The sequence below is a fragment of the Hippoglossus stenolepis genome, chromosome 12, assembly GCF_022539355.2.
Source record: "Hippoglossus stenolepis isolate QCI-W04-F060 chromosome 12, HSTE1.2, whole genome shotgun sequence".
NCBI classification, from domain to species: Eukaryota; Metazoa; Chordata; class Actinopteri; order Pleuronectiformes; family Pleuronectidae; genus Hippoglossus; species Hippoglossus stenolepis.
In genome coordinates, this window is record NC_061494.1 from 24,827,507 (window position 1) to 24,854,791 (window position 27,285).

At 46.5% G+C, this 27,285-nt stretch overlaps 4 protein-coding genes across 6 annotated transcripts in view; 2 read left to right on the top strand and 2 right to left on the bottom strand.

Moving 5' to 3' along the window:
- Positions 1-322: 322 nt before the first annotated feature.
- Positions 323-3,656, bottom strand: LOC118118644 (potassium voltage-gated channel subfamily G member 3). The gene is made up of 3 exons (XM_035171797.2): positions 3,459-3,656; positions 2,438-3,009; positions 323-2,282 (listed from the first exon to the last, which is right to left on the bottom strand). The coding sequence occupies exons 2-3, from the start codon at positions 3,004-3,006 to the stop codon at positions 1,640-1,642; spliced, it is 1,212 nt and encodes a 403-aa protein (XP_035027688.1). The 5' UTR covers positions 3,007-3,009; positions 3,459-3,656; the 3' UTR covers positions 323-1,639.
- Positions 3,657-3,884: 228 nt separating this feature from the next.
- On the bottom strand, positions 3,885-8,583 carry LOC118119286. Its single transcript, XM_035173116.2, has 6 exons — positions 8,574-8,583; positions 8,381-8,462; positions 7,434-7,581; positions 4,598-4,932; positions 4,223-4,451; positions 3,885-4,153 (listed from the first exon to the last, which is right to left on the bottom strand). The coding sequence occupies exons 3-6, from the start codon at positions 7,444-7,446 to the stop codon at positions 4,032-4,034; spliced, it is 699 nt and encodes a 232-aa protein (XP_035029007.1). The 5' UTR covers positions 7,447-7,581; positions 8,381-8,462; positions 8,574-8,583; the 3' UTR covers positions 3,885-4,031.
- A 91-nt stretch (positions 8,584-8,674) lies between these two features.
- On the top strand, positions 8,675-16,294 carry prkn (parkin RBR E3 ubiquitin protein ligase). Its single transcript, XM_035173115.2, has 11 exons — positions 8,675-8,748; positions 9,898-10,061; positions 11,653-11,875; positions 13,050-13,165; positions 13,252-13,335; positions 14,071-14,186; positions 14,301-14,437; positions 14,554-14,615; positions 14,687-14,917; positions 15,138-15,255; positions 15,400-16,294. The coding sequence occupies exons 1-11, from the start codon at positions 8,742-8,744 to the stop codon at positions 15,501-15,503; spliced, it is 1,362 nt and encodes a 453-aa protein (XP_035029006.1). The 5' UTR covers positions 8,675-8,741; the 3' UTR covers positions 15,504-16,294.
- Positions 16,295-16,632: 338 nt separating this feature from the next.
- ubr2 (ubiquitin protein ligase E3 component n-recognin 2) overlaps positions 16,633-27,285 on the top strand; it is a 32,819-nt gene continuing 22,166 nt past the window's right edge. For 2 of the 3 annotated variants that reach the window (XM_047342338.1, XM_047342339.1), the window contains exons 1-20: positions 16,636-16,795; positions 17,802-18,073; positions 18,310-18,388; positions 18,895-19,002; positions 19,098-19,228; positions 19,436-19,574; positions 20,898-20,960; positions 21,302-21,422; positions 21,506-21,613; positions 21,733-21,821; positions 21,926-22,024; positions 22,193-22,356; positions 22,788-22,887; positions 24,757-24,885; positions 25,089-25,269; positions 25,375-25,439; positions 25,517-25,627; positions 26,188-26,253; positions 26,672-26,788; positions 27,077-27,140. In XM_047342338.1, coding sequence (XP_047198294.1) covers positions 16,718-16,795; positions 17,802-18,073; positions 18,310-18,388; positions 18,895-19,002; positions 19,098-19,228; positions 19,436-19,574; positions 20,898-20,960; positions 21,302-21,422; positions 21,506-21,613; positions 21,733-21,821; positions 21,926-22,024; positions 22,193-22,356; positions 22,788-22,887; positions 24,757-24,885; positions 25,089-25,269; positions 25,375-25,439; positions 25,517-25,627; positions 26,188-26,253; positions 26,672-26,788; positions 27,077-27,140 — 2,284 coding nt within the window. In that variant the 5' untranslated portion in view covers positions 16,636-16,717. Of the gene's footprint in view, positions 16,796-17,801; positions 18,074-18,309; positions 18,389-18,894; positions 19,003-19,097; positions 19,229-19,435; positions 19,575-20,897; positions 20,961-21,301; positions 21,423-21,505; positions 21,614-21,732; positions 21,822-21,925; positions 22,025-22,192; positions 22,357-22,787; positions 22,888-24,756; positions 24,886-25,088; positions 25,270-25,374; positions 25,440-25,516; positions 25,628-26,187; positions 26,254-26,671; positions 26,789-27,076; positions 27,141-27,285 lie in introns of all 3 variants that reach the window. The other variant, XM_047342340.1, reaches the window with a different exon arrangement.

Here is a 27,285-nt window from a genome sequence, read left to right on the forward strand (position 1 = left end):
ATAGTCAGGTTGTGGTTATAGTCAGGTTGCGGTAATTCTTAGGTTGTGGTTATAGTCAGGTTGTGGTAATTCTTAGGTTGTGGTTATAGTCAGGTTGTGGTTATAGTCAGGTTGTGATAGGACGTCACATCAATTAAGGATCCTTCAGTTTATCAGAAATATTCATTGTCATCTGTAAATGATGAGAAACTAAAACTGTCGGGTTAAAGTAAAAAGCATTTGTCTGTGAGATGTAGTGGAGTAGAAGAATAAAACACAAATACAACAAGTACAACCCTCTCTAAGTCGTATTTCACTATAGTACCTGAGTAAATGTCATTACTTGCTGATTGTCAATCATTTATTTTGTATCTGTATGTGAAGTAGATTTGATTCAGTATCAGAAGACAAAGAAATAAAAAGAGAAACATTGTCAGTTTAATTTTAGGGTTAATAATCCTCCATCCACACGAGACCAGGATGAAGAGGAGGATGAAGAGGAGATCAACTCATTTCAACATCATTGTCTGATTTGACTCCTGTTTTGTCCAATGTTAAAAGTCTGTGAGACATTCTCACGGTTCCATCGAGAACCCGTCCCTGCAGGAAGAGAACGTTTCGCTGCAGGAGATGAAGAAGATGATGAAGACGTCAGTGACACATTTCACTCAGCAGCAGCTCATCCATCCTGTTACCATGGAAACCATGGATGGTTTCACCAACAGGATGATAAAGATGACAATCATATTAATCATCATATGATATGTTCATCATCATCATCATCATTGTTGAGGAATTTGACCATCCTCCCACATTACAGTATATGTCACTATATATTAAGTATAGTGTATATTCTATCTGTACAGGAGAATAGAGCCTGTCTGGTTCCACAGATCCTCCTTCTCTCTCTGAGCAGAACCCAGGTCAGGTTATAGATAAAGGACCCACAGGACATTGTAGTGTCTTCACTCAGGGACGTTCAGATCTAACTCAGAGGCTCCAGACAGAGACACCGACTCTTTGTGTGTTTCACCAGACGTGAGGACACAATGTGATTTATGAACACACACTTTACACTGAACTGTCCAATAGGATGCAAACACCTCCATGTAACAGAGAGAGGGACCTTCATGGGTGACGCAGGGTGAGGGAGATATACTGGGAGGCTGTGGGAGACATCTTCAGACTTGGTGGAGACAGTTGCTCATGTTGCTCTGTTAGTGTTTGTATGTTGTTTCACCTCCTGGTCTCCTTGATGCAGCAAGTCTACATTCAAACCTTCTGCTGCTGCCTGAGTTCTCCTTTCACCAGCTGCCAGGAAACTTCCAGAACAACCATCATCTTGATTGACTTATCTTATCTTAACTTGTCTCATCTCAACTTTTCTTTTAATATAACAACAACAACAATAATAATAATAACAATAATAATAATAACAAAAGTCATAATAATAATAATAATAACAGTGGATCAAACTCATGAAGAATTTTGTCCTTTAAAAGTCAATATTTCAGATTCTGCTCAGCAACATGATTCACTGATCGTTTTCTACGTGATGAACATGGCGTCACTTTCTGATGACTCAGCTCCGATCCTGAGACGAAGCTGGTGCTCAGATCATTGGCAGCTTTTCTCCGCGGTCAGTGGATAAACTGCTGAGTCAGAGGAAGTCGTTGGCGAGGCTGTGGCTGCAGCGGGTGGAGCGCACCTTGAGCTCGTGGTAGCACTGGATGAAGCTGTGGTAGATGAAGGTGATGGGCAGAGCAAGCAGCACGATGCCGCTCACAACACAGAGGCCACCCAACACCCGTCCCGCCACCGTCACTGGGTACATGTCACCGTAGCCCACCGTCGTCATGGAGATGATGACCCACCAGCAGGCGGCAGGGATGCTGGCATAGTCCGGGTTTCCAGCCTCCAGGTCCAGCCCGTGCTCCAGCAGCTGGGCCAGCGCGCTGAAGATTGCCATGGCAACACAGATAAAGACCAGCAGCATCACCATCTCACGATAGCAGCGCCGTAGCGTCAGGCCAAGCGTTTGCAGACCCACGAAGTGACGCGCCAGCTTGATCACCCAGAAGATCCTCATTATACGCAGGACACGCAGGGTGACACCGGCACGCTGCAGCTGAGAGTTCTCCCCCGTCAGGAGGCTCGCAGTGATGGAGACGTAGTACGGCGTGATGGCCAACAGGTCGATGATGTTCAGAGGACGACGGACAAACTCACATTTATCACGAGACACCAGGAGACGAATGATACACTCAGCCGTGAACCAACCAATACAGACCGCTTCAATGATCCTGCAGGGGGCGGGAGCCAATTAGAAAGAAGAGGAAAAGAGAGAACCAATCAGAACAAAGACCTTGATGAATGAGTTGATCCACAGACAGATATATGTTCAACATATCATTTCAATCTACATGTATGCACATGGACATGTTTACATGTGACCTACCTGTGCTGGTCCAGGGTCACCTTCCAGTCTGGTAAGGTGCTGGCACACAGCATCACCATGGAGATGACCACAAACAGCACCGACACCGAGGCGAGGATCTGCGCTGCCAGCGTTGATGTGGGCTCCTCAAACATCCTCCTCATCCTCTCCAGCCAGCGGCTCTCGGGCTCGTCGGGCTCCCGGGGCCCCTCCTCTGGGAAGAAGTGAACAAAGCAGTCAGACATGCGGTCGTCGAGGCGTCGCTGGCAGCACGGCTGCAGGTCGGCGCTCTCCAGGCCCCAGTAGAGCATCTCATTGTAGAAGGACAGCTCACACATGTGCGGCACAAAGCGCAGTTTTCCATGTTGCACATAGAGCATGATGAAGCTGAAGGCCTCCGAGTGCCGGTCGAAGAAAAACTCGTTGCGGTCGCGGTCGTAGTCGTCACAGAGCTCCAGCAGCTCGGTGTCCGACAGGCAGCGATGCAGTCGACTGAGTCTGCTCAGAGGAAGTCGCTTCATCATCTCTGCAGAGAAGAAAAACCTGCGACCGCCAACGTTCAGGGTGAAGAAGCTGTTCTCGAACTTCATCTTCTGTCAGCATAGAAACAAAACGTCTTCTGTTAATGTCACAATGAAAACTTCATCTTCTTTATATTTACATTTATATTTGATCTCCCTTTACTTTAAAAACTAGATGAAAACATGTTTTGCTGTTTTCAAGCATCAGCTGTTCGAAAACGTCAAACTTTCTATAAATAAAAAGCTGTGTCCATCCTTCTATCTCTTCCTCTCAGAAAATTCTTCTTCTTCACATCTGAAGTGAGAAAAGATTTGTAGGTTTTGATTTGAAATCATCTCGTTCACTGAATCATCAAATATTGTGAAAAGATTCAAAACATTTAAAAGCCAAAAAACTAAATCTGAGACGAGTCAGTTTGAAGCTGAAAGTCATGAACAGCTGCAGCTTCACATGAATTCACAGACACGCTGAATAAATCCCTGATTCTAAACTTGATTCAGATTCTGTTTTCAAAACTCACCACATATGAATTTGTCCTGAATGAATCTTTGAATCCTGTTTGATTGAATTCAGATAAAATCCTTTTAATTCTGCTGTTTGTTGAATGTGAGACTGAAGAACGGCTCCGCCTCCTCTTCACACTCACACACAGACAGACACACACTGATACACTCACATAATCACACACACACACACACACACACACACACACAGAGACACACACACACGCACACACTCACTCACTCACACACAGAGACACACGCACACACACACACTCACACTCACACACAGAGACACACGCACACACACACACACACACACACACACACACACACACACACACACACACACACACACACACACACACACACACACACACACACACACACACACTCTCACTCACTCACAGGGAGACCATCATGTGTGACTCATGAATCTGTTGTGATCATTTTCATTAGTTTATTTAAACTCAACTTTATTTAAATCAGTTTCTGTTTTTGCAGGAAAAATAGAAATAAAACTAATTTTTGTAGTTTTTTTGTTCAGAGGTGTAAATGTAGGTTTCAGTGAGGTAGGCGGGGCCAGCTGTCTGTCAGAGGAACTGGGCATCTGGATTGGCTCTGCGAGAGCGGAATCGGATCTCAGACAGTTTGGAGTTGATGCCTGAGCCGATGACTCCTTTCTTAGCGAGAGGAAACCGAGCCAAGATGGCGTCTAGAAAGAGAGGGAGACTTTCAGAGAGACGCCATATTACAGAAACACTTCATCACTGTCTCAACCTACTGAAGATGGCGTTGATCTTGTGTGGGTCGAGCGCACTGCGTTGAGGGTGGAAGGCAGGCCGGCGGCTCCGCCCACCCCTCAGGTTACTGTTCATCAGCGTGTTCATATCAAACACACCCAGCAACAGTGTCCGAGCCATTGCCGTGGGAGACTGTGCCTGATTGGCTGCCTGCCACCACCGAAAATCACAGAGCACGCCAGAGCCTGGAAACACCTCCACCGGGCTCACCTGGACAGATCAAACCAGATCTATATTGAACCAGATCTATGTTAAACCAGATCTATATTAAATCAGATCTATGTTAAACCAGATCTATGATAAACCAGATCTAAATCAGTGCACCAGATCCAGATGTGGATCTGAGGGCTTCTCACCTCTCCAGGTGCGTCTCCGATGGAACACTGGCTCCTCCTCAGCTCCTCCATGTCAGTCTGGCTACAGAGGGGCCCCTCCTCTCCCATGTGATTCCCCAGCTCCATGTTGGCTCCAGGTCCGTCCTCGTCGTCGGAGCCCAGCGGACCCCAGGACCCTGACAGCTCTACGCTCAGGGCCTCCTGCTGCACCTGAGGGCTGAAATCTCCGTCCTGATTGGTCGCTGAGTGGTGATATGGAGCATAGCTGTCACTTCGGCCTGTTGCCGTGGAGACGCAGGGGTGGCTGTTGATCTGCCCCAGCGTCTGCCACATGGTGGAAAGAAGTCCAGGGATTTCTGAGAAATGTAGAGATATTAAAGATCATAAAATTAAACTTGAACATATGAACAATATGAAAAACCTGATGTATTCTGGGTAATATAGATCTGGTTTAACATAGATCTGTGAAATGTGATGCTTCTTGGACACGGGCCAATGACAGGATGGCATAACTCTGCTGTATCCTGAGCTAATAACCCTCCGTAGAGCCGAATGGCACAGGAGCATTCCAAAGAAAGAACCAGGAAATGCATGGCCTTCCTGGCAAACACCTTTGGTAGGACTCAAGAAGAGGCACGGGAAGGAAAAGGAGACCTGCTGGTGCTATAGCTGGACCACATCAAATACCTCTTGATGGATTACTATGACATCTTCAATTCAAACAAGTCTGGAGTCCGCCAGCCCCTCATCAGAGCCTTCGTGGATGAGCTGACAATAATAACCACGTTGGTCCCAGGAAGCAGATGGATCCTTCAAGGATTGGAAAGACTCACCACTTAGGCTTAGATGTGCTTCAAGCCAGAAAACTCCAGGTCCCTCATACAAAAGGGAGGGAAGGTGGTAAATAGTTTCCACTTCTTTCTCAGAGGACTCAAATCCCATCTGCTGTAGAGAAAGCCATTAAGAGCCTTGGGGAAATACCTTCGACTGCACCCTAAGGGACACTGGTTCTATAAAAGCGACAAACAGAGACCTGGAAAGATGTCTGACACCACCAGGCAAATTCAAAGCCTGGATATACAAAGCATAGCATCCTGGAGGAGGACGGAAAGGAGAATAAGTGGTCATCTCCGCAGGTGGTTGAGGCACCAAGAAGCCTGAGCTGCCCTCTATGGCAAGAGCAACAGGCTCAAACTCCCATTAAACACCATCAGCGAGGAGTTCATGGTTACCCGAGCCCAGGAGGTGCTTCAGTACAGGGAGTCCAACAACCCAAAGGCTGGCATAGACATCAGGACTGGCAGAAAGGGGCGGGCACAGGAGGCAGTGGACCAGGCGGAATCTCAACTGCATCACACAGCACTAATGGGAGCTTCTGCAGTTTGCTGAGGGTAACCTGGTCCAGCAGGAAGTGAGAACTGGAGTCAAGCCAGATGGTGGGGATGTGGTAGCAATGGGGCATTGGACCAAAACATCATCTGGTCTGACTTGTGGAAGTTCCTCGTCCATTCGGTGTACAATGTGTTGCCCAGTGAAACCACCAGCATGTCCCAAGGATGTGTCCAAGTGCATCAGTAGATGTATGTTACAACCATGACATCATGTCTGAACCCAACATCGTCTGACCTGTCGTCTGACCTGTCACCTGTCATGACCTGTCGTCTGACCTGTCACCTGACCTGTCATCTGACCTGTCGCCTGACCTGTCACCTGTCATGACCCGGCCATCTGACCTGTCACCTGACCTGTCGTCTGACCGTCACCTGACCTGTCACCTGACCTGTCACCTGACCCGTCACCTGACCTGTCGCCTGACCTGTCACCTGACCTGTCACCTGACCTGTCACCTGACCCGTCATCTGACCTGTCGCCTGACCTGTCATCTGACCTGTCATCTGACCTGTCACCTGACCCGTCACCTGACCTGTCGCCTGACCTGTCACCTGACCCGTCACCTGACCTGTCGCCTGACCTGTCACCTGACCCGTCACCTGACCTGTCACCTGACCCGCCACCTGACCTGTCGCCTGACCTGTCACCTGACCCGTCATCTGACCTGTCACCTGTCATGACCCGTCACCTGACCCGTCATCTGACCTGTCGCCTGACCTGTCGCCTGACCTGTCATGACCCGTCATCTGACCTGTCGCCTGACCTGTCACCTGACCCGTCACCTGACCTGTCGCCTGACCTGTCACCTGACCTGTCACCTGACCTGTCACCTGACCCGTCACCTGACCTGTCATCTGACCTGTCACCTGTCATGACCCGTCACCTGACCTGTCACCTGACCCGTCACCTGACCTGTCACCTGACCTGTCACCTGACCTGTCACCTGACCTGTCACCTGACCCGTCACCTGACCTGTCACCTGACCGGCCACCTGACCCGTCATCTGACCTGTCGTCTGACCTGTCACCTGTCATGACCCGTCACCTGACCTGTCACCTGACCCGTCACCTGACCTGTCACCTGACCTGTCACCTGACCTGTCGCCTGACCTGTCACCTGACCTGTCACCTGACCTGTCACCTGACCCGTCACCTGATCTGTCACCTGACCCGTCACCTGACCCGTCACCTGACCCGTCACCTGACCTGTCACCTGACCCGTCACCTGATCTGTCACCTGACCTGTCGTCTGACCTGTCACCTGACCTGTCACCTGACCCGTCACCTGATCTGTCACCTGATCTGTCACCTGATCTCTCACCTGACCTGATGAACACAGCACATTTACAAGTTCTTACATGTTGTGAGTCATCATACATAAATATAAATGTTATCATGTATGTGCCCGGATGAAGTGAATGTTTTACAGCTGACGCCCTGAAGCAGTGACTTGGATCTGAACTCACCGTGGACCAACATGTTCTTCAGTCTCTGGTTCTCGGCCGACACCTCTGCTTTCTCTCTCTCCAGCTCTCTAACCCTCGAGCGCAGGAAGTGAAGCTCAGCAAACTGTGATGGGGTCAGAGCCGACACACCGGACTCCACCTTCACCACCTACAGGACATAGAGGGACGTTTTTTAAAGCCTTGATTTGTGTTGTGCAGTTTCCTTGTGTTTGGACTTTGTGTTTATTTGTGTTTTTGTATTTTTCTTTGCACTCTGAGTTCATTGTTTCCTGTTTTAATTTGAAAGTTCTTTCCTTCTGCATGCTTCTTACTTTACTTCCTGTCTGTGTCTACTTGTCTGCACCTGTTCAGTCATTCCTGCTTCCTGTTGTGTACGAAATCACTCACTAATCAATACTCCATATATAGACCCTTTATAGAGCACTCACTGTTTCCCATAAAGCATCATGAAAAATTGTGTACAACCGATGGTCAACCGAGCAAAATAGACCATCATGCATTGTGCTCGCAGCGGAGAGAAGTAATGGTTATTATACTTGTCAATATCAACAATCCATCAGGGTCAAAGATGAGAATTTACAAACAGGAATATATTGTACTATATATTCAAATTCTTTACTGTTTGTAAATTGTAATCGTTTTATGTAATTCTTTTTTGTCCGGTGACAGGTTGGGCTCAGACACACACACACACACACGCACACGCACACGCACACGACACACACACACATATATATTATAGAAGTTTAAATCACATGTAGAGTTTATATCAGGGGCAGAGTTTGTAATGGATATAACATACCGTTAATAATATGTCTATATAATATGTACAGACAGCAGCTGTATATGTAATAATAGTATTTAGGGTTTTTGTAACATGTACTTGATTTTATATGTTCAGTTTATATAATATAATATGTAGAGTATCTTGACACAGAGGATCTCACCGTCCTGCCGGTCCCGCTGGTCCCGGTGTGTGTCCCGCTGTGTGTCCCGCTGTGTGTCCCGCTGTGTGTCCCCTGCAGGACGCTGATGTCCGTCATCACAAACAGGAAACAGTTAAAATCGGAAATGTATCGACTTTTCAGCTCAGAAAAAAAACACAAAGAAAAATACAAGTTTATTAAAATTCATAAATACCTCCGCTTCCGGTGCCGCTCCGTTACGTCATTCCTGCGTGACCGCGCTGTAGTTCTGCGAAGTGACGTTGGTCCCTTGTGTCCTTGGTTTGTGTGCGCGCAGCGGGACTACACTACCCAGAGTGCACCGCAGCTCACTCACTGTAAACACGACAGGACGAAGTGACCAATGATCTGTGAGTTCTGTTCTATCTATCTACGTTCTACTGGGTTCTGTTCTATTTATCTACGTTCTACTGGGTTCTGTTCTATCTATCTACGTTCTACTGGGTTCTGTTCTATTTATCTACGTTCTACTGGGTTCTGTTCTATTTATCTACGTTCTACTGGGTTCTGTTCTATTTATCTACGTTCTACTTGGTTCTGTTCTATCTATCTACGTTCTACTGGGTTCTGTTCTATCTATCTACGTTCTACTGGGTTCTGTTCTATTTATCTACGTTCTACTGGGTTCTGTTCTATCTATCTACTTTCTACTGGGTTCTGTTCTATTTATCTACGTTCTACTGGGTTCTGTTCTATTTATCTACGTTCTACTGGGTTCTGTTCTATTTATCTACGTTCTACTGGGTTCTGTTCTATCTATCTACGTTCTACTGGGTTCTGTTCTATCTATCTACGTTCTACTGGGTTCTGTTCTATTTATCTACGTTCTACTGGGTTCTGTTCTATTTATCTACGTTCTACTGGGTTCTGTTCTATTTATCTACGTTCTACTGGGTTCTGTTCTATTTATCTACGTTCTACTGGGTTCTGTTCTATTTATCTACGTTCTACTGGGTTCTGTTCTATCTATCTACGTTCTACTGGGTTCTGTTCTATTTATCTACGTTCTACTGGGTTCTGTTCTATCTATCTACGTTCTACTGGGTTCTGTTCTATCTATCTACGTTCTACTGGGTTCTGTTCTATTTATCTACTTTCTACTGGGTTCTGTTCTATCTATCTACGTTCTACTGGGTTCTGTTCTATTTATCTACGTTCTACTGGGTTCTGTTCTATTTATCTACGTTCTACTGGGTTCTGTTCTATTTATCTACGTTCTACTGGGTTCTGTTCTATTTATCTACGTTCTACTGGGTTCTGTTCCATTTATCTACGTTCTACTGGGTTCTGTTCTATCTATCTACTTTCTACTGGGTTCTGTTCCATTTATCTACGTTCTACTGGGTTCTGTTCTATCTATCTACGTTCTACTGGGTTCTGTTCTATCTATCTACGTTCCACTGGGTTCTGTTCCATTTATCTACGTTCCACTGGGTTCTGTTCCATTTATCTACGTTCCACTGGGTTCTACCTGTGAGCCGTCACCTGTGTGTCCTCAGTGTTCGTGCGGTACAACCTGGGCCCAGGAGAGGTGGTGGAGCTGCAGGAGGAGGCGAGTGTGTCGGAGCTGAAGGAGGCAGTGGGATGTCAACATGGAGTCCGGCCACAGGAGCTCAAGGTTCTGTTTGCTGGGAGGGAACTACAGAGCACCGCCACACTGCAGGTGAGGTCCACTACAGGTCAGAGGTCAGCTACAGGTCAGAGGTCAGCTACAGGTATCACAGTCCTCTACTCTGCTAGTGTTTGTTTTCAGATGTTTTCTTGCACTTTTTCATCAGATTTTTGTGAATGATATGAGTTCTGTTCTATATATCTACGTCCTACTGGGTTCCAGTGGGTTCTGTTCCATTTATCTACGTTCTACTGGGTTCTGTTCAACATGTCCATAGACCAGCTGTTGGTCTGTGACGGAGCAGAGAACCTCTCTGTGTCCCCACATCAGCCTGAACTCTCCAGGTCATGTGTCGCTCTGTAAAAACTAAAATCTATTAAAAGTCTGGATTTCACCATTTTCTCAAACAAGTGAACCACATCAACGTTCAGTTCTTCTTCTACTTTTCTTTTCCGGCTCACATACACCGCCATCTTTGCCTGAGCTAAAACAAAGTTTAAAAGCTGGCACTTGTGTTTTCTCTTGCGATTGTAAACACGTCCTCACATCTGTTAAAAATGGTGTCCAGTAAAACAAATAGAGCGAAGAGACGAGAGCAGACAGTGTCTCTCTCTGGCTGCAGAACGGACACTTGTCCTCTACACAGCGTTAATGACTGAGATATAAGATTCCGTGAAGGATTCCCCACTGTAGGCCTCTGTGTATCTTTGTTAAAGGAGGCTTGTACAGCGACCTCCATGATGGGTTCAAAACAGGAACCCTGTTCACACCCCACATTTAATTACACCAGATATGGACAGGCCTCTGACACAGCAGTTGTTCCTTGGGCCTCAGGATAACCTAACTATGTACAAGTATGCATGAACTACATGACAAAGAGAGAGAGAGAGTGAAATGAGCTGTGAAATGCAAACTAATCACAAATCAAGATAATCCCGCCCCAAGGCCCTGACGTAGTCGGGTCTGGGCAACGAGTTACTGTAGTGCCACTCTGGATTGGAACCAGTATTTCTGGTCATGACCCAGTTCTTTGGCTGTTGAAACACAAAGAACTGGTTCCAGATCAGGCTCTGGAACTGCCTTGGTGGAAAAGAGGTAATAGAGAACTGCAGATCTTCAGTGGAGGGTGGTGCATGGGGGTGTGGCTACAAACAGACAGCACATATCAATTGTGTCACAATGAAGAAACTCTGCAACACTCGTGGCCCAGCCTCATTCCTCATTTCTCAGTTTTACGATTTTGTGTTTCAAAGTTTAGGAACGATTCTGGGAGAAACCTGTTTTTGTTTGGTCCTTAGAACAAATCAACACAATGTATATGTCTCACGTTAGTATACTTCCTTATAGATCAAGCCAAAATTAGAATAGACGGAATAAGATGACAGGCACAGATTCGATGCCACATTGGTGTTCGGGGAAAATGTTGATCCTGTTACGGGATATGGAGACGTTCTATGCAGAACATCAGTCCTTGGTTCTAATCTTATAAATAACTTTGTCTTGTTTGTGGCTTTTTTTTTCTCCATTGCATGTCATAGAACACATGTCATACAATATGCAAAAAACTTTGCAATGTTTCTTTTGTGTTGTCAATGTAATTTAATGTTTTGCCATGAAAGGAAGTTTCCTCTCCTTCTCTCAGGGTTGTGATGTCCCGGAGCAGAGTACAATCCATGTCGTCCTCTCTTCTTCGGACTCCTCGTCCTCCAGGTTTCTCCTCTCAGAGGAGTGTCAAGTTGAGGAGGAGGGGCAGAGACCAGACATCAGCTCCTCCTCTCTCCCCCACTCCTCGTCCCCTGACCTGGAGGGGAAGGGGGGGGGGGAAGAGGAGGAGATAGAGGAGATGCAGGCTGCAGCTCAGAGAGGTTGGTGTGTTGTATTGTGTCTGCAGGTGTGTGCACAGTCGAATGTTTGTGTATAAGAATGTGTGTGTGTGTGTGTGTGTGTGTGTGTGTGTGTGTGTTAGTCATGGAGTTCCACAGGGTTCTGTCCTTGGACCGATGCTCTTCACCTTATATCTGCTCCCTTTAGGCAACATCATCAGAAAGCACCTCGTACACTTCCACTGCTACGCAGACGACACCCAGCTGTACATATATGAAGCCTGATGAATCTAATCACTTAGTCCAACTTCAGGAACGTCTCAAGAACATCAAGGTCTGGATGACCCAGAACTTCTTACTTCTAAATTCAGACTGAGCTCATTGTAATGGTCCCTAAACATCTGAGAGAAACACTGTGTGACCAGATAGTCCCCTTGGTGTTAGCTTGGCCCCCAGCTCCACTGTGAGGAACCTGAGTTAGGACCAGGACACGTGACCCACATATAAAACAAGTCTCTAGGACAGCTTTCTTCCACCTGCACAGTATTATGAACATTAGGAACATCCTGTCTCAGAAGGAAGCTGAGAAACTCGTCCATTTGTTCCCTCTAGACTGGATCAGTGTGACTCTTTATTATCAGGACGTCCCAGTAAGTCTGTGAAAAGCCTCCAGTTGGTCCAAGATGCTGCAGCACGAGTGCTGACAGGAACTAGGAGAGATCATATTACTGCTCTCAGCTTCTCTGCACTGGCACCTTGTAAAACTCTGAATATCAAGATCCTGCTCCTCACATAGAAAGTCCTTAATAATCAAACCCTTCATATATCAAAGAGCTCATAACACTGTATTATCCAAATAGATCACTGCACTCCCAAAACACAGGTTCTCTTGTGGTTCTAGAGTCTGTAAGAGCAGAACAGGAGGTAGAACCTTCAGCTACCAGGCTCCTCTCCTGTGGAACCAGCTCCCACTCTAGTGTGGAGGTGGTTTGGATAGAACCTCCAGCTGCCACGAGAAATTTATGTTTAGTTATTTGACATTTGTTTGCGCCTGTTCTCAAATAAAAGATGTTGAAACCTGAATGGTTGCCACCAGGGTCTGCCAACGACGTCTGCCACAGTTAGACTTAAAACTTTCCTCTTTGATAAAGATTATAGTTAGTTCTGGATCAGGTGTGTTTGTGTGTTTTCAGGTGTGTATTTTGTGTGTCTTTAGGTGTGCGTGCCTGCAGTACTTTCTTTGTGTACTGTAAAAGCTGCAGTTCAGTCCAACCAGGAAAACTACGAGTTCGCTGTCGACGCTGCAAAGAGACTACGCTGAAACTGAGCAGAGTGAGAACAGTTCACAGATCAATACACTGAGCAATACTCTGATTAACACTAATGGAAATGATGAAGATTCTCTTTCTGTGTCTCAGGGTCCGTCTTGTTGGGACGACATCCTCCTCCCAGGTCGAATCCATGGCTTATGTCAATCAGATGGTTGTCAAAGCAACGAAGCGGTACGGGGCAGAATATCTAGAGCTTCGTTGAATCGTTGATTAATTGATCGGTGACTTAACTGTAAATATCATGTCTGATGTTTGTTGATCAATTAATCCTGAGTAAAAAATTATCTGATTAATTGATTTTTAAATAATTGTTTAGCTGCTTCCAGACTGAGCTCCTCAGTTCTCTGGATCTTCTCTGGAGGATCAGACTCAGTTTGTCTTCCTCCTCCTGAGCTCCTGTATAAAGTGTAGATCCAGGAGCAGTGTGAACAGCAGAGGATCCTCCACTGATTCACTGAGTGGGGGGGGAGGAGCTTCTAACACGGGACACAAACATGAAGAAACTAAAACAAATGTCTCTGGTGAAGAAGTGCTGACACACGAAGAAGACACAGACGAAGATGTGAAGAGAGTTTGTGGTGATCAGAGCTGAAGGTGTCAGGTGATGTAAACATGATCACATGACCTCTGCAGCAGAGGTCACACGTCACTTCCTGTCTCTGTCTGCTGCACCCGGCTGCCCCCCCTCTCACCTGAACCATGAGGAGGATCTGATGCTGTGAACGAGTCTGTGCAGAAAACCTGCTGCTGAGTTGTTCAGCTGTGAAACACAAACTCTGGAGAAGCTCTGGAGACGATTCTCTGGGTTTTAGCTAATGTGTGAAAATGGCTTAAGAGACGCTCTCTCTGTGTGTGTGTGTGTGTGTGTGTGTGTGTGTGTGTGTGTGTGTGTGTGCGCCCACTCAGGAGTTCTTCATGAAGTGTGCGTCCCATCCGACCTCTGATGATGACCTCTCTGTTGCCCTTGACCTCATCATGACCAACACCAGAGACGTGCCCTGCATCGCCTGCACCGACGTCATGTAACACACAGACACACACACACACACAGACACACAATTAATATTAACAATAAATATATTGACAATAAAAGGATCAGACGAGCAGCAGCTGAGTGTGGTGTTGTCTCGTCTCAGGGAAGTGGTCGTGGTCTTCCCGTGTTCACAGCGTCATGTGGTCTGTCTGGACTGTTTCACACGTTACTGTGAGACTCGACTGAACGAGCGCCAGTTTGTTCATGATGCTGTGATTGGTTACTCTCTGCCATGTGCAGGTGAGTTCACCTGATGTCACATGATCATGTTCACGTCACCAGCACAAACTGTCCATCATCGTGTGTGTGTGTGTGTGTGTGTGTGTGTGTGTGTGTGTGTGTGTGTGTGTGTGCAGCTTCCTGTGACGACTCTCTGATTAAAGAGCTTCATCACTTCAGAGTTTTAGGAGACGAGCAGGTGAGTTTATTAATTAGCATCATCATTTTACCCACAGTTCACTTGACTCACCCGTGTTTTTTCTCTCGCAGTATGGGCGGTACCTGCAGTACGGCGCCGAGGAGTGCCTGCTGAGGATTGGAGGACTGATGTGTCCGTCACCGGGCTGTGGGGCAGGGCTTCTCCCAGCTGATGGCAGCAGGAGGGTGGAGTGTGACAGACAGGTTGGCTGCGGCCTCATCTTCTGTAGAGACTGCAGGGAGCCATACCACGAAGGCGTCTGTCAAACCCTGACGGCCCCGCCCACTGTTGAAGCCTCACAGGTAGACTGACCAATCACAGAGCTCTGTTTTGTTCTTTGCAAAACTCTGAATGAGAGAATACAACGAGAGCAGTTCATGTCAGACGTCAGAGGTCACAGCTGCTTTGGTCAGGGGGCGGGTCTGTGATGTGTTGGAGGCATGTCAATCAGACGTCACAGTCTCTACTGCCCCTGCTGGATGGAGCAGGACGATGCAGGACTAACTTCTCTCTCCCCCTCAGGGTTTCGTGGTGGGGGAGGATGCGTCTCTGAGAGGGATGTGGGATCGATCGTCTATGCTGCTCATCCAGGAGTCGACTAAACCCTGCCCCCAGTGTTCAGTCCCTGTAGAGAAAAACGGTAATAATTGAACACATCAACATAACAGAATAATACACACATCTGACATCACATCTGTTCGGGCTTCACGACATGCCCAGTGTGAAACGCGGCTGATCAGTATGAATCTGTATGAATGAGTAAAACCTGTATCTCCCCCTGCAGGCGGCTGCATGCACATGCAGTGTCCTCTGTGCAGAGCTGAGTGGTGCTGGAGCTGTGGACGCCCCTGGTCCCCACAGTGTATGGAAAACCACTGGTTCACGTAAACACACACTTGTTGCAGAGAGACACTTCAGCAGGAAGCAGAGCAGAACCAGCTCATTAAACAGACAAAAAGCCTGTATAGAAATGTTAAACATAATTATTTAATAATATTTTACTGTACAATGCTCCTGGTCGACCGTCAGCACCTGTGATTATTAATATAAGTTGTTTTCAAACTGTATTTGGTTCATTTCTATATAAATCGATTACTTCCTGGGTCGGGGCGTCGGATAAGTGGGCCCTGATACTTTTGTTAACCACGTGACCTGAGGCTGCTTTTAATTGGTTGTTGCAGATTTCCAACAGGACGCAGCTCTCTGCGCCCCGGACACTCCCACTTTTATTTACAGCCAATAGGTATTGATTTACGTTTTTTAATCTAATGAGATTGGCCGACCCTCGACGCCGTCTCAGGTACGTCCGATGTCACTGAGTTACTCCTGTGAGCTGACTGGTGAAGAAATGAAACTTCAGGTGGAACTGTGGTAAATCTGGTGATTTCTTTACAAAAACACCACAACATTTTCAAAATGTCGGCACGGAGGTACAGTGGACAACGACGTGGGTGCGAGACCTGAAACATCTCTGTGAAAAATACTAATGGCATTAAAAAGTTGCCACAGTCACTAAGACACAATGTGGCTACATTTTCGTTGCAGGCCACAGGACATGTTTTATGTTGTGTTGTTTTTGTTGAGTCTGGCTTCAGTTTGTTGTTTGTGTTTGTTTATTTTGACTAGTTTGGACGTGTATTTACATGTTTATTTGAATTATATTGAGTATAAGCAGTAAGTCGTTAAAGACTCTCACTGACAGGAAGTCCTCAGTTCATCTGCTCCTTCATCTCCATCAGACATTATGTATAAACACTTTAAACATGATGTTACAAACTGTTTCCAATAAACAAATAAAATGTGACTGATTGATTGATCAATATATATATAACATAACATACAAAATAACATATATAACACATATTATAACATAACATGTGTATCATATACAACATAGATCATAACATGTACACACATGTTATGTGTGTACACATTATTACATGTAAATTAAATATACATGGTATTATTCAGAGTATGATAACATTATATTTATGATAAACATTTTACACTCAGGGAGAAATGAAATTGCCAAAGGGCCCCGCCCCCTCAGCTGTTGATAGTTTCCTGTTCCGGTGGACGCTCTGTAAGCAGGAGGAGTAAAGATGGCGGCTGCTCAGACGGACAGAGATCCACCGACGGACCCGGAGTTCGTTCATTTCTCCGCCAAAGACACGTCATCGGTAAGAAGCTGCTCGCGCTGTCGGCGCTGCTGACGTCACCTGTGTCCGGTCAGTGTCTGTCAGCAGCTGACAGAGACTTAAAGGTCACCGCGCTACGCCGAGCTAATGCTAATGCTAGCTGCAGGGAGGGATGTGTTCAACATCTGGATGTTACAGCTTCATAAACATCTGTCCTGCCTCAGTCACTCACCGGTCACTGCCTGGTTACTCACCGGTCACTCACCGGTTACTCACCGGTCACTGCCCGGTTAAACACCAGTCACTCACCGGTCACTCACCGGTCACTGCTCGGTTACTCACCAGTCACTCACCGGTCACTCACCGGTTACTCACCGGTTACTCACCAGTCACTCACCGGTTACTCACCAGTCACTCACCGGTTACTCACCAGGCACTCACTGGTCACTGCCCGGTTAAACACCAGTTACTCACCGGTCACTGCTCGGTTACTCACCAGTCACTCACGTCACTCACCGTTACTCACCGGTCACTCACCGGTTACTCACCAGGCACTCACCGGTTACTCACCAGGCACTCACCGGTCACTGCTCGGTTACTCACCAGTCACTCACCGGTCACTCACCGGTTACTCACCAGTCACTCACCGGTTACTCACCAGGCACTCACTGGTCACTGCCCGGTTACTCACCGGTCACTCACCAGTCACTGCCCGGTTACTCACCGGTTCCTCACTAGTCACTCACCGGTTATTCATTGGTTCTTCACCAGTTCTTCACCAGTCACTCTCTGGTTACTCACTGGTTTTTCACCGGTTCCTCAGCAGTCATTCACCGGTCACTCACTAGTCACACACCGGTTGTTCACCATTTACTCACCAGTTAGTCACCGGTCACTCACCAGTTAATCACCGGTCACTCACCGGTCTGGAGACGGTCAGAGTCAGAGACTCATCGTCACGACACCAGGAAGTTAACATAGTAATAATTCACATTGACTAATGTTTATTATATATTATTTATATATATCGTCACCTCTTTCTCCTCAGCGCTGGCTGGCGGTGTCCGACCTGCAGATGGAGGTGTACTGTCACCTGGCCATGTATGTTCCCAGAATCCTTTGCCTTGGTGCGAGCGGGGGCAGCAGCAGGGAGGAGCAGAGGGAGGAGCTTGCCTGTCAGCTCCTCCTCCTGGCTCCCCTGGAGTGGTTCATGTTGGGGGAGGAGCCTGCAGCCGGCCTCGCACGGCTGCAGGAGAACAACCGGCCGTCACCACTGTGTGGTCACGTGTTCAAGGTGGGAGAGCCCACCTACTCCTGCAGGTAAAACACACTCTGTCGTTGTTGTCAATCACCAGGCAGCCAATCACCAGGCTTCAGTTTTAGTCTCAGAGCATTTTGTTATTTTCTGTAGCCAGAAACAAACTTGACTCCGACAAATCATACGCACTTACATCACAGTTCACACCCACTGTTCAGGTAATAACCAAAGTGTGTGTGTGTGTGTGTGTGTGTTTGTTTGTTTGTTTGTTTGTTTGTTTGTTTGTTTGTTTGTTTAGGGAGTGTGCAGCTGATCCAACATGTGTTCTGTGCATGCAGTGTTTCCTGGGAAGTGTTCACAAAGAGCATCGATACAGAGTGAGTCACACACACACACACACACACACACACACACACACACACACACAGTGACTGCTCCCAAAGCTGCTGCTTCTGACAGGACAGGAAGTCCACTGTCTTCTGCAGGTGACGCTACCACATGACACACACACACACTCTGTACCAATACACACTGTATAAGTACACAAACACACTGTGTACTAGAGATGAAACGGTATGAAATCACGTTTTGAGCAATCAACATTTTCAATTTCTGTTTTCACAAGATGTTTTCAGACATGATCTCTGGAGAGTTGGATCCAGATTTTCTCCACAGTTTGTTTTTTTACACATGATGCAGCAGATTCTCTGCTCAGACTCGTTCACAACAACAACAACAACTCCTCTGCATGACTCAGATGGAGCAGCAGACAGGAAGTAATGTATTGGTTCTGCTGCAGAGATCATGTTGTTTTCATCACATGCTCTGTGTGTGTGTCTGTCTGTCTGTCTGTCTGTCTGTCTGTGTGTGTGTCTGTGTGTAGATGACAACATCAGGAGGTGGAGGTTTCTGTGACTGTGGAGATGATGAAGCCTGGAAGACGAGTCCTTATTGTAACAAACACACACCGACAGAGAGACACACTGAGGAGGTGAAACAGCTGTCTGTACCTGTCTGTCTGTCTGTACCTGCCAGTACCTGTCTGTGTCTATGTAATATCTCTCAATGTACTGTTTGTCCTCTCAGGATCCTGTGGCTCAGCTTCCTGTAGACATGGTTGCCCGTGGTTACAGCATCTTCTCCATCATCCTGAAGTACGCTGTTGACCTCCTGACGTGGGAACGGGAGGACGAGCTACCTGCAGGACTGGAGCCGCCGTACGCGCACACACCTGAACACACACACAATCTACAACACATCATTACACATTATTTGAAATAAACTTTACTTTATCTGATTTGTTTATGTACTGATACTCCCTCTGTATGTGTGTACTGTGTGTATATTGTGTTTATCATGTATGTGTACTCTTTGTGTACTGTTTGTGTGCTTGTACTGCATGTGTCTTTGTACCATGTGTACAGGGAGCGGTCGGACTCGTACCTCTGCATGTTGTTCAATGATGAAGTCCACACGTATGAACAGGTGATCTACACGCTACAGAAAGCTGTCAACTGCAGCCAGAAAGAGGCTGTGAGCTTCGCCACCACTGTGGACCGAGACGTGAGTACTGCTTGTCTTCATCTTCTTTATCATCGTCATCTTCCCCATTCTTATTATCTTCATCAGTGATAAATAGGGCTGCACGATATATCGAAAATCTATCGTCATTGTGATATCAACGTGCGCGAAATACGTATTGCAGATGGCAAAAACTGTGATAAATGTTGTATTTAAATTACTGACAGTCCAAACATGTATGAAAACACTCTAGTCATTTGTGTTTAGTCAGAGAGGGAGAGGGGAGAAGAGGAGGCGTTTTGGTTTTAAAAGTCTCTTTATTGAACCATTACCAGAGAGAAAAAAGCTTTTGCCACATCATCCCTCAAACAAAATAAATAAAAACTAAGGTAAAACACAAAACATCAAAAGAGTCTCTCATTAGAAATGAATAATCAGTTCTCTATCTTCACCCAGAGAACATAACACGCCCCCAACAGCCCACAGGTCACTGAAAGTCTGCAGCTTCATCACTTAATCGTCAGCACACTGGACTCCGGGGCGTGCTCAGCAGTCCCACCATCACGATGAACACGATATCTCAAGAAATCCACATGTGTGATGATACTGCTAAAGCTCGGGCACCACTGGCTGCGGTTGTGTGGCGGAACGACTTCATTTCCGTGCACGTAAACAGATCAGAACAGAACAGTAAAAGGAAGGGAACCCCGTGTGATGATGCATGATCATATTACTTCCTGCTCTTTCTCACAGTTTTGCCTTTTGTTGCTTTTCTCAGAGTTGTTCACCAACCAGTGATGCCAACGGATTTAATGAATTTGTCAGTGTCACTGAAGAAATCAGTTATTGAACGTTTCATCTAGAAATTGATTAATCTCCTCTAAAGAGCAGATGCTTGAGTTCGTATTGGAGATTTCACCAATAGAAGCTGTATCTCACGCGTTATTTGCTTTGATCAAAGCTTCCAGGACTAGAGCCGAGTTTCATTCACCCAATGGTAAATGGTTTTGTATTTATAAAGCTCTTTTCTAGTCTTGATGACACTCAAAGCTCTTTACAGTTTTACATTCACCCATTCACACACACATTCATACAGAGCATCTATTAGCAGCACCTTGTTCTATGAGGGGCAATTCAGAGTTCAGCATCTTGCCCAAGGACACTTCGGCATGCAGATGGGGAAGACTGGGGATCGAACTGCCGACCTTCAGGTTGGAGGACGACCGCTCTACCCCTCAGCCACAGCCGCCCCCAATGATGTTTAATTGATTTAATTTGTTTATTTTGACACACGAAACATGTCAAAGTTCTACAAACTAAGTGTGTGTTTGTGTGTGTTAATGTGTGTGTTGTCTGTGTGCACAGGGCAGGAAGTCCGTACGTTATGGGGACCTTCAGTTCTGTGAACAGGCCAAGTCTGTTATTGTGGTGAGTAACGATCCATATTGATCACCGGTGTTAGAGTTGGGCGAGTGGATGAATGTATTGTCTGTGATTGGCTCAGTCCATTGTTTTTTTTTTGGGTGATGTGTAATTTTATCTTGTTCATATAATGATCTGATCAATGAACGTATCTAATTATATATTATATATATTAACTCATTCATTCACTAATTTATTCATTCACTCATTCAGCCCCTCCAGACTTCGCTTGCTCTCTATATCTCAAGCTTGGCGCACACACACACACACACACACACACACACACACACACACACACACACACACACACACACATGTTGATCAGCTGTGTATTGATCCCTTCCCAGAGGAACACCAGCCGTCAGTCGAAGCCTCTCAGGGTTCAAGTGATGCACTCGTCTGTTGTCGCTCATCAGTGTTTCGCTCTGAAGGCTCTAGGCTGGTTGGGACAGATCATTCAGTACTCTGGTATGTCTGTACTTCATTACCCATCATTCCTCTGAGTATGTGTCACCGCGGCTGCTTGTGATGAGTGTGCTCATGTGTGTCAGACGGTCTGAGGAGGATTCTGTGTCAAGTTGGTCTGCAGAACAGTCCAGAAGGAGAGAACTCGTCACTGGTCGACAGACTGATGCTCAACGACTCAAAGATGTGGAAAGGTAATACACACACACACACATCCACTGACAGTCCTCAGATTGAGAACATATTGATGTGTGATCAGATTCATCTGAAGGTTAAAGATTAGATTTTTGAGTGAGACAACATCTGTCTGTAGGAGCGAGGAACATCTACCACCAGCTGCTGATGAACAGTCTCCTCATGGATCTAAAGTACAAGAAGATGTTTGCCATTCAATTCGCCAAGGTAACACAGCTGATCAGTACCCAGCTGATCAGTACCCAGCTGATCAGTACCCAGCTGATCAGTACACAGCGGATCTGACCCTCACTTGACCTCTGACCCTGTAGAACTACAGACGGCTGCAGACAGATTTCATGGAGGACGATCATGAGCGAGTTGTGTCGGTGACGTCACTGTCAGTCCAACTGTTCACCGTCCCCACAATGGTGGGTACATCAGAGCGCCCCCTGCTGGTAAACATCCACTGCTACAGTTATAATTATTATGATGTAGAATCCTCTGAGCGCCCCCGTGTGTGTGTGTGTGTGTGTGTGTGTCTGTGTGTCTGTCTGTCTGTGTGTGCGCGCGTGTGTGCGCGTGTGTGTGTGTTGCAGGCTCGGATGTTGATGATGGAGCAGAACTTGATGACGACCATCGTCAGGACGTTTGTTGATCACCTGCGTCACAGAGATCTTCAGGGACGTTTCCAGTTCGACCGTTACACAGCTCAGCAGGCGTTCAAGTTCGGACGAGTCCAGAGCCTCATAGGTGACCTCAAGTAAGAACCAGATGTTCACCAGTTATTCAGCGGTTATACACTCACTCACTCACACACACACACCCATGTGATCAGACACATGTGTAAACTCTGGGTAAAAACACCAGAATCAGTAAACGTAGTGAATGTATGTAGCTGGAGGAGATGGTTCAGTGATGAATGATAGAAAAACAGAGAGGAGCAGTAAATTACTGACAGAGATGCTAACAACTAGCATGAAAAGACAGAAAATGATCAGTGTAAGGGGATTATCAGATCACTATAACCAAATTACTTAAACAGCACTTGTATAGGAACGATTCTGACCCAAGTTTAATGATTCATATAAACAGTTGATCACTATATCCTGTTTTCTGTCTGATGTCTATGTTGTTGTGTCATTGTGTATCTGTGTTGTTTATCTATGTGTGTGTCTCTGTGTGTGTTTTCAGGTACGTGTTGATCACGCCTCCCTCTGATTGGTCCCCTCAGCTCCGACAGAAGTTTCTCGAAGGTTTCGATTCTTTTCTGGATCTGCTCAAGTGTATGCAGGTGAGAGTGAGACAGGCACAGCCACCTGTCTGTCTCTCTCTCTCTCTCTCTCTCTCTCTCTGTCTCTCTCTCTGTCTCTCTCTCTCTCTCTCTCTCTCTCTCTCTCTCTCTCTCTCTCTCTCTTCTCTTCTCTCTCTCTCCTCTTCTCTCTCTCTCTCTCTCTCTCTCTCTCTCTTCTCTCTCTCTCTCTCTCTCTCTCTCTCTCTCTCTCTCTCTCTCTCTCTCTGTCTCTCTCTCTCTCTCTCTGTCTCTCTCTCTCTCTCTCTGTCTCTCTCTCTCTCTCTCTCTCTCTCTCTCTCTCTCTGTCTCTCTCTCTCTCTCTCTGTCTCTCTCTCTCTCTCTCTCTCTCTCTCTCTCTCTCTCTCTCTCTCTGTCTCTCTCTCTCTCTCTCTCTCTCTCTGTCTCTCTCTCTCTCTCTCTCTCTCTCTCTCTCTCTCTCTCTCTCTCTCTCTCTCTCTGTCTCTCTCTCTCTCTCTCTCTCTCTCTCTCTCTCTCTCTCTGTCTCTCTCTCTCTCTCTCTCTCTCTCTCTGTCTCTCTCTCTCTCTCTCTGTCTCTCTCTCTCTCTCTCTCTCTCTCTCTCTCTCTCTCTCTGTCTCTCTCTCTCTCTCTCTCTCTCTGTCTCTCTCTCTCTCTCTCTCTCTCTCTCTCTCTCTCTGTCTCCTCTCTCTCTCTCTCTCTCTCTGTCTCTCTCTCTCTCTCTGATCTCTGGACCTCTCTCTCTCTCTCTTCTCTCTGTCTCTCTCTCTCTCTCTCTCTCTCTCTGTCTCTCTCTCTCTCTCTCTGAACCTCTCTCTGTCTCTCTCTCTCTCTCTCTCTCTCTCTCTGAACCTCTCTCTCTCTCTCTCTCTCTCTGTCTCTCTCTCTCTCTGTCTCTCTCTCTCTCTCTCTCTCTCTCTCTCTCTCTGAACCTCTCTCTCTCTCTCTCTCTCTGTCTCTCTCTCTCTCTCTCTCTCTCTCTCTCTCTCTGAACCTCTCTCTCTCTCTCTCTCTCTGAACCTCTCTCTCTCTCTCTCTGATCTCTCTCTCTCTATCTCTGATCTCTGAACCTCTCTCTCTCTCTCTGATCTTTGAACCTCTCTCTCTCTCTCTCTCATCTCTGAACCTCTTCTCTCTCTCTCTCATCTCTCATCTCTACCTCTCTCTCTCTCTCTGTCTCTGATCTGAACCTCTCTCTCTCTCTCTCTCTCTGATCTTAACCTCTCTCTCTCTCTCTCTCTCTGATCTTTGAACCTCTCTCTCTCTCTCTCTGATCTTTGAACCTCTCTCTCTCTCTCTCTCTCTCTCTCTCTGAACCTCTCTCTCTCTCTCTCTCTCTCTGATCTCTGAACCTCTCTCTCTCTCTCTCTCTCTCTTCTCTGAACCTCTCTCTCTCTCTCTCTCTGATCTCTGAACCTCTCTCTCTCTCTCTCTCTCTGATCTCTGAACCTCTCTCTCTCTCTCTCTCTCTCTCTCTCTCTCATCTCTGAACCTCTCTCTCTCTCTCTCTCTCTCTCTCTCTGATCTCTGAACCTCTCTCTCTCTCTCTCTCTCTCTCTCATCTTGAACCTCTCTCTCTCTCTCTCTCTCTGATCTCTGTCTCTCTCTCTCTCTCTCTCTCTCTCTCTCTCTCTCTCTCTGATCTCTGAACCTCTCTCTCTCTCTCTCTCTCCTCTCTCTCTCTCTCTCTCTCTCTCTCTCTCTCTCATCTCTCTCTCTCTCTCTGATCTCTGAACCTCTCTCTCTCTCTCTCTCTCTCTCTCTCTCTCTCTCTCTCTCTCTCTCTCTCTCTCCTCTCTCTCTCTCTTCTCTCTCTCTCTCTCTCTCTCTCTCTCTCTCTCTCTCTCTCATCTCTCTCTCATCTCTCATCTCTGAACCTGTCTGTCTCACAGGGTATGGACCCAGTGGTGAGACAGGTTGGTCAACACATTGAGATGGAGCCTGAGTGGGAGGCAGCGTTTACACTTCAGATGAAACTGACTCACGTCATCACAATGATACAAGAGTGGTGCTGCAGTGATGTACGTCTACACAACACATGCAACAACACAACATATACAACAACTCAACATATACAACATAACAATACAAACAACAGCATATGCAACACATACAAAAATGTATATAACATTACAACAACACAATGAAACTAAGTCAATTGTGAATGAGGCTGTTTTTAGAACAAGATGGATGTTAAACGTTTGTGTGTGTGTTTGTGTGTCAGGAGCACGTGCTGGTCGAGGCGTACAGGAAGTGTGTGAGTGCTCTCAGTCAGTGTCACAACAGTCTTCCTGACGGTGAACAGCCAATCAGCTTAAGTCTTTGTGGACACAGTGTGGAGACGTTCAGGTACCAGGTGTCTCAAGACAAGGTGTCCATACACCTGCCTGTGTGCAGGCTGCTGGCACACACACACACACACACACACACACACACACACACACACACACACAGATGCAGACACACAGACCTAGTGTGATGTCACCAATGACCTCTGACCTCTGACCCCTCAGGTCTCCATGTTCTCCTCAGTAGAACAGAAGTCGCCTCTCGAGTCCCTGAACAGCTCCCATTGGTCAGTAACACACTATGAAACCCACTGGACTTTATATTATTATTATTATTTATGTTTGTGTGTGTGTGTGTCCTCAGGGTGAACTCAGCCCCCCCCTCCTAATTGAACTCCCCCTCCGCTGCCTGGTGCTCTGTGCCCAGGTGCATGCTGGGATGTGGAGGAGGAACGGCTTCTCCCTGATCAACCAGGTGAGTCCACACCTGAACCACACAGCTGTTTGTGATTGATCACATGGTGTGAACACGCCTTCTCTGAACTCATGGAGGGTTAGGGTTAGCTAACCCTGCTGCTTCAATTTTAAAAACTGTCGTGTGGCTGAGGGGTCGAGTGGTCGTCCTCCAACCAGAGATTTGGTGGTATGATCCTCAGTCTTCCCCACCTGCTTGCCGAAGTGTCCTTGGGCAAGAAACAGAACCCCTAAATGGCTCCTCATAGATGTTGAATGCACTAATTGTAAGTCATTTGGCGTCATGTCACATGATCGACTTCTCTGACGTCAAGTCACATGTTACAAAATAAAATAAATGTGTTAATGTAAAGTCAGTTATCATGTTGATAAATGTGACTGGTACTGACCTGCAGGTGTCACTGTTTCTTTATCTTCACTGAATGACTCATGAACAACAGTCTGCTGCACGTTACCATGACGACACCATGTTAGACTGAAGCTCTCAATCAAAACACTTCCTGTATTCATGGGCATCACACACTGTTACCATGACAACAACAATGTGTGTTTGTTTTTCAGATTTATTATTATCACAACGTCAAGTGTAGAGTGGAGATGTTCGACAAGGACATCATCATGCTGCAGGTACAGACACACACAACTGACAACAACTCAAAAGACTGACAACTACATTTCCTTTGTCATTGCTGCTCCCTTCATCTCCATCAGACATTCTGTAGAAACACTTTAAACATGAAGTTACAAACTGGTTCTTCTCATGTAGTGAATCCTGTTGTTGTGTTGATGTGTTCAGTTCCATCAGCATCTGTGGGACTTGTGTCCTGGGAGAGGATCCTCACATGGGACTGAGCTTTATTCACTGATCACTAAGTTTCTATTTGACTCTAGTTGAGTTAAGAACAGAGGAAGTTGATCCTTGTTAATATCTATGAGACAAATAAAATGTGATTGATTGATTGCTTTAACTGACCACTACTGACAACCATTGACAATTTCTGACAATTTCTGACATCACTGATAGTGTTTTTATTTGTTTCTCCAGACGGGGGCGTCGATGATGGATCCAAACCACTTCCTGATGATCGTTCTGAGTCGATTTGAACTGTTTCACATTTTCAGCTCCACAGACGTCAGGAAGAGATACAGAGAGGCCAACAAGGTCAGTACTGACACTACTGACACCAGCAGACATCAGGTAGTGATACAGAAAGGCCAACAAGGTCAGTACTGACACCAGCAGACATCAGGTAGTGATACAGAAAGGCCAACAAGGTCAGTACTGACACCAGCAGACATCAGGTAGTGATACAGAGAGGCCAACAAGGTCAGTACTGACACCAGCAGACATCAGGTAGTGATACAGAGAGGCCAACAAGGTCAGTACTGACTAATTCATAAGTTTCAGTAGCGTCAGTCGAGTGTTGAATGAGCTCTGTCTATTTCACAGGACGTGGTCCAGCAGAACAACACTCTGATTGAGGAGATGCTTCATCTCATCATCATGGTCGTCGGTGAGTCGTCTGTTCAGGTTACGTGTTCAGGTGTGTGACTGACTGTGGTACAGGTGATGATCAGGTGTGTCTCTGACTGTGGTACAGGTGATGATCAGGTGTGTCTCTGACTGTGGTACAGGTGATGATCAGGTGTGTGACTGAC

Coding starts and splice junctions, on each gene's coding strand:
- LOC118118644 (XM_035171797.2), bottom strand. CDS start 3,006: ATGAAGTTCGAGAACAGCTTCTTCACCCTGAACGTTGGCGGTCGCAGG. Junction 2,283..2,437: donor GTGACCCTGGACCAGCACAG/GTAGGTCACATG, acceptor CGCCCCCTGCAG/GATCATTGAAGCGGTCTGTA.
- LOC118119286 (XM_035173116.2), bottom strand. Junction 4,452..4,597: donor TCGGAGACGCACCTGGAGAG/GTGAGAAGCCCT, acceptor TGATCTGTCCAG/GTGAGCCCGGTGGAGGTGTT. Junction 4,154..4,222: donor CAAGATCAACGCCATCTTCA/GTAGGTTGAGAC, acceptor CTCTCTTTCTAG/ACGCCATCTTGGCTCGGTTT.
- prkn (XM_035173115.2), top strand. Junction 11,876..13,049: donor GCAGGCTGCAGCTCAGAGAG/GTTGGTGTGTTG, acceptor GTGTGTCTTTAG/GTGTGCGTGCCTGCAGTACT. Junction 14,616..14,686: donor GAGTTTTAGGAGACGAGCAG/GTGAGTTTATTA, acceptor TTTCTCTCGCAG/TATGGGCGGTACCTGCAGTA.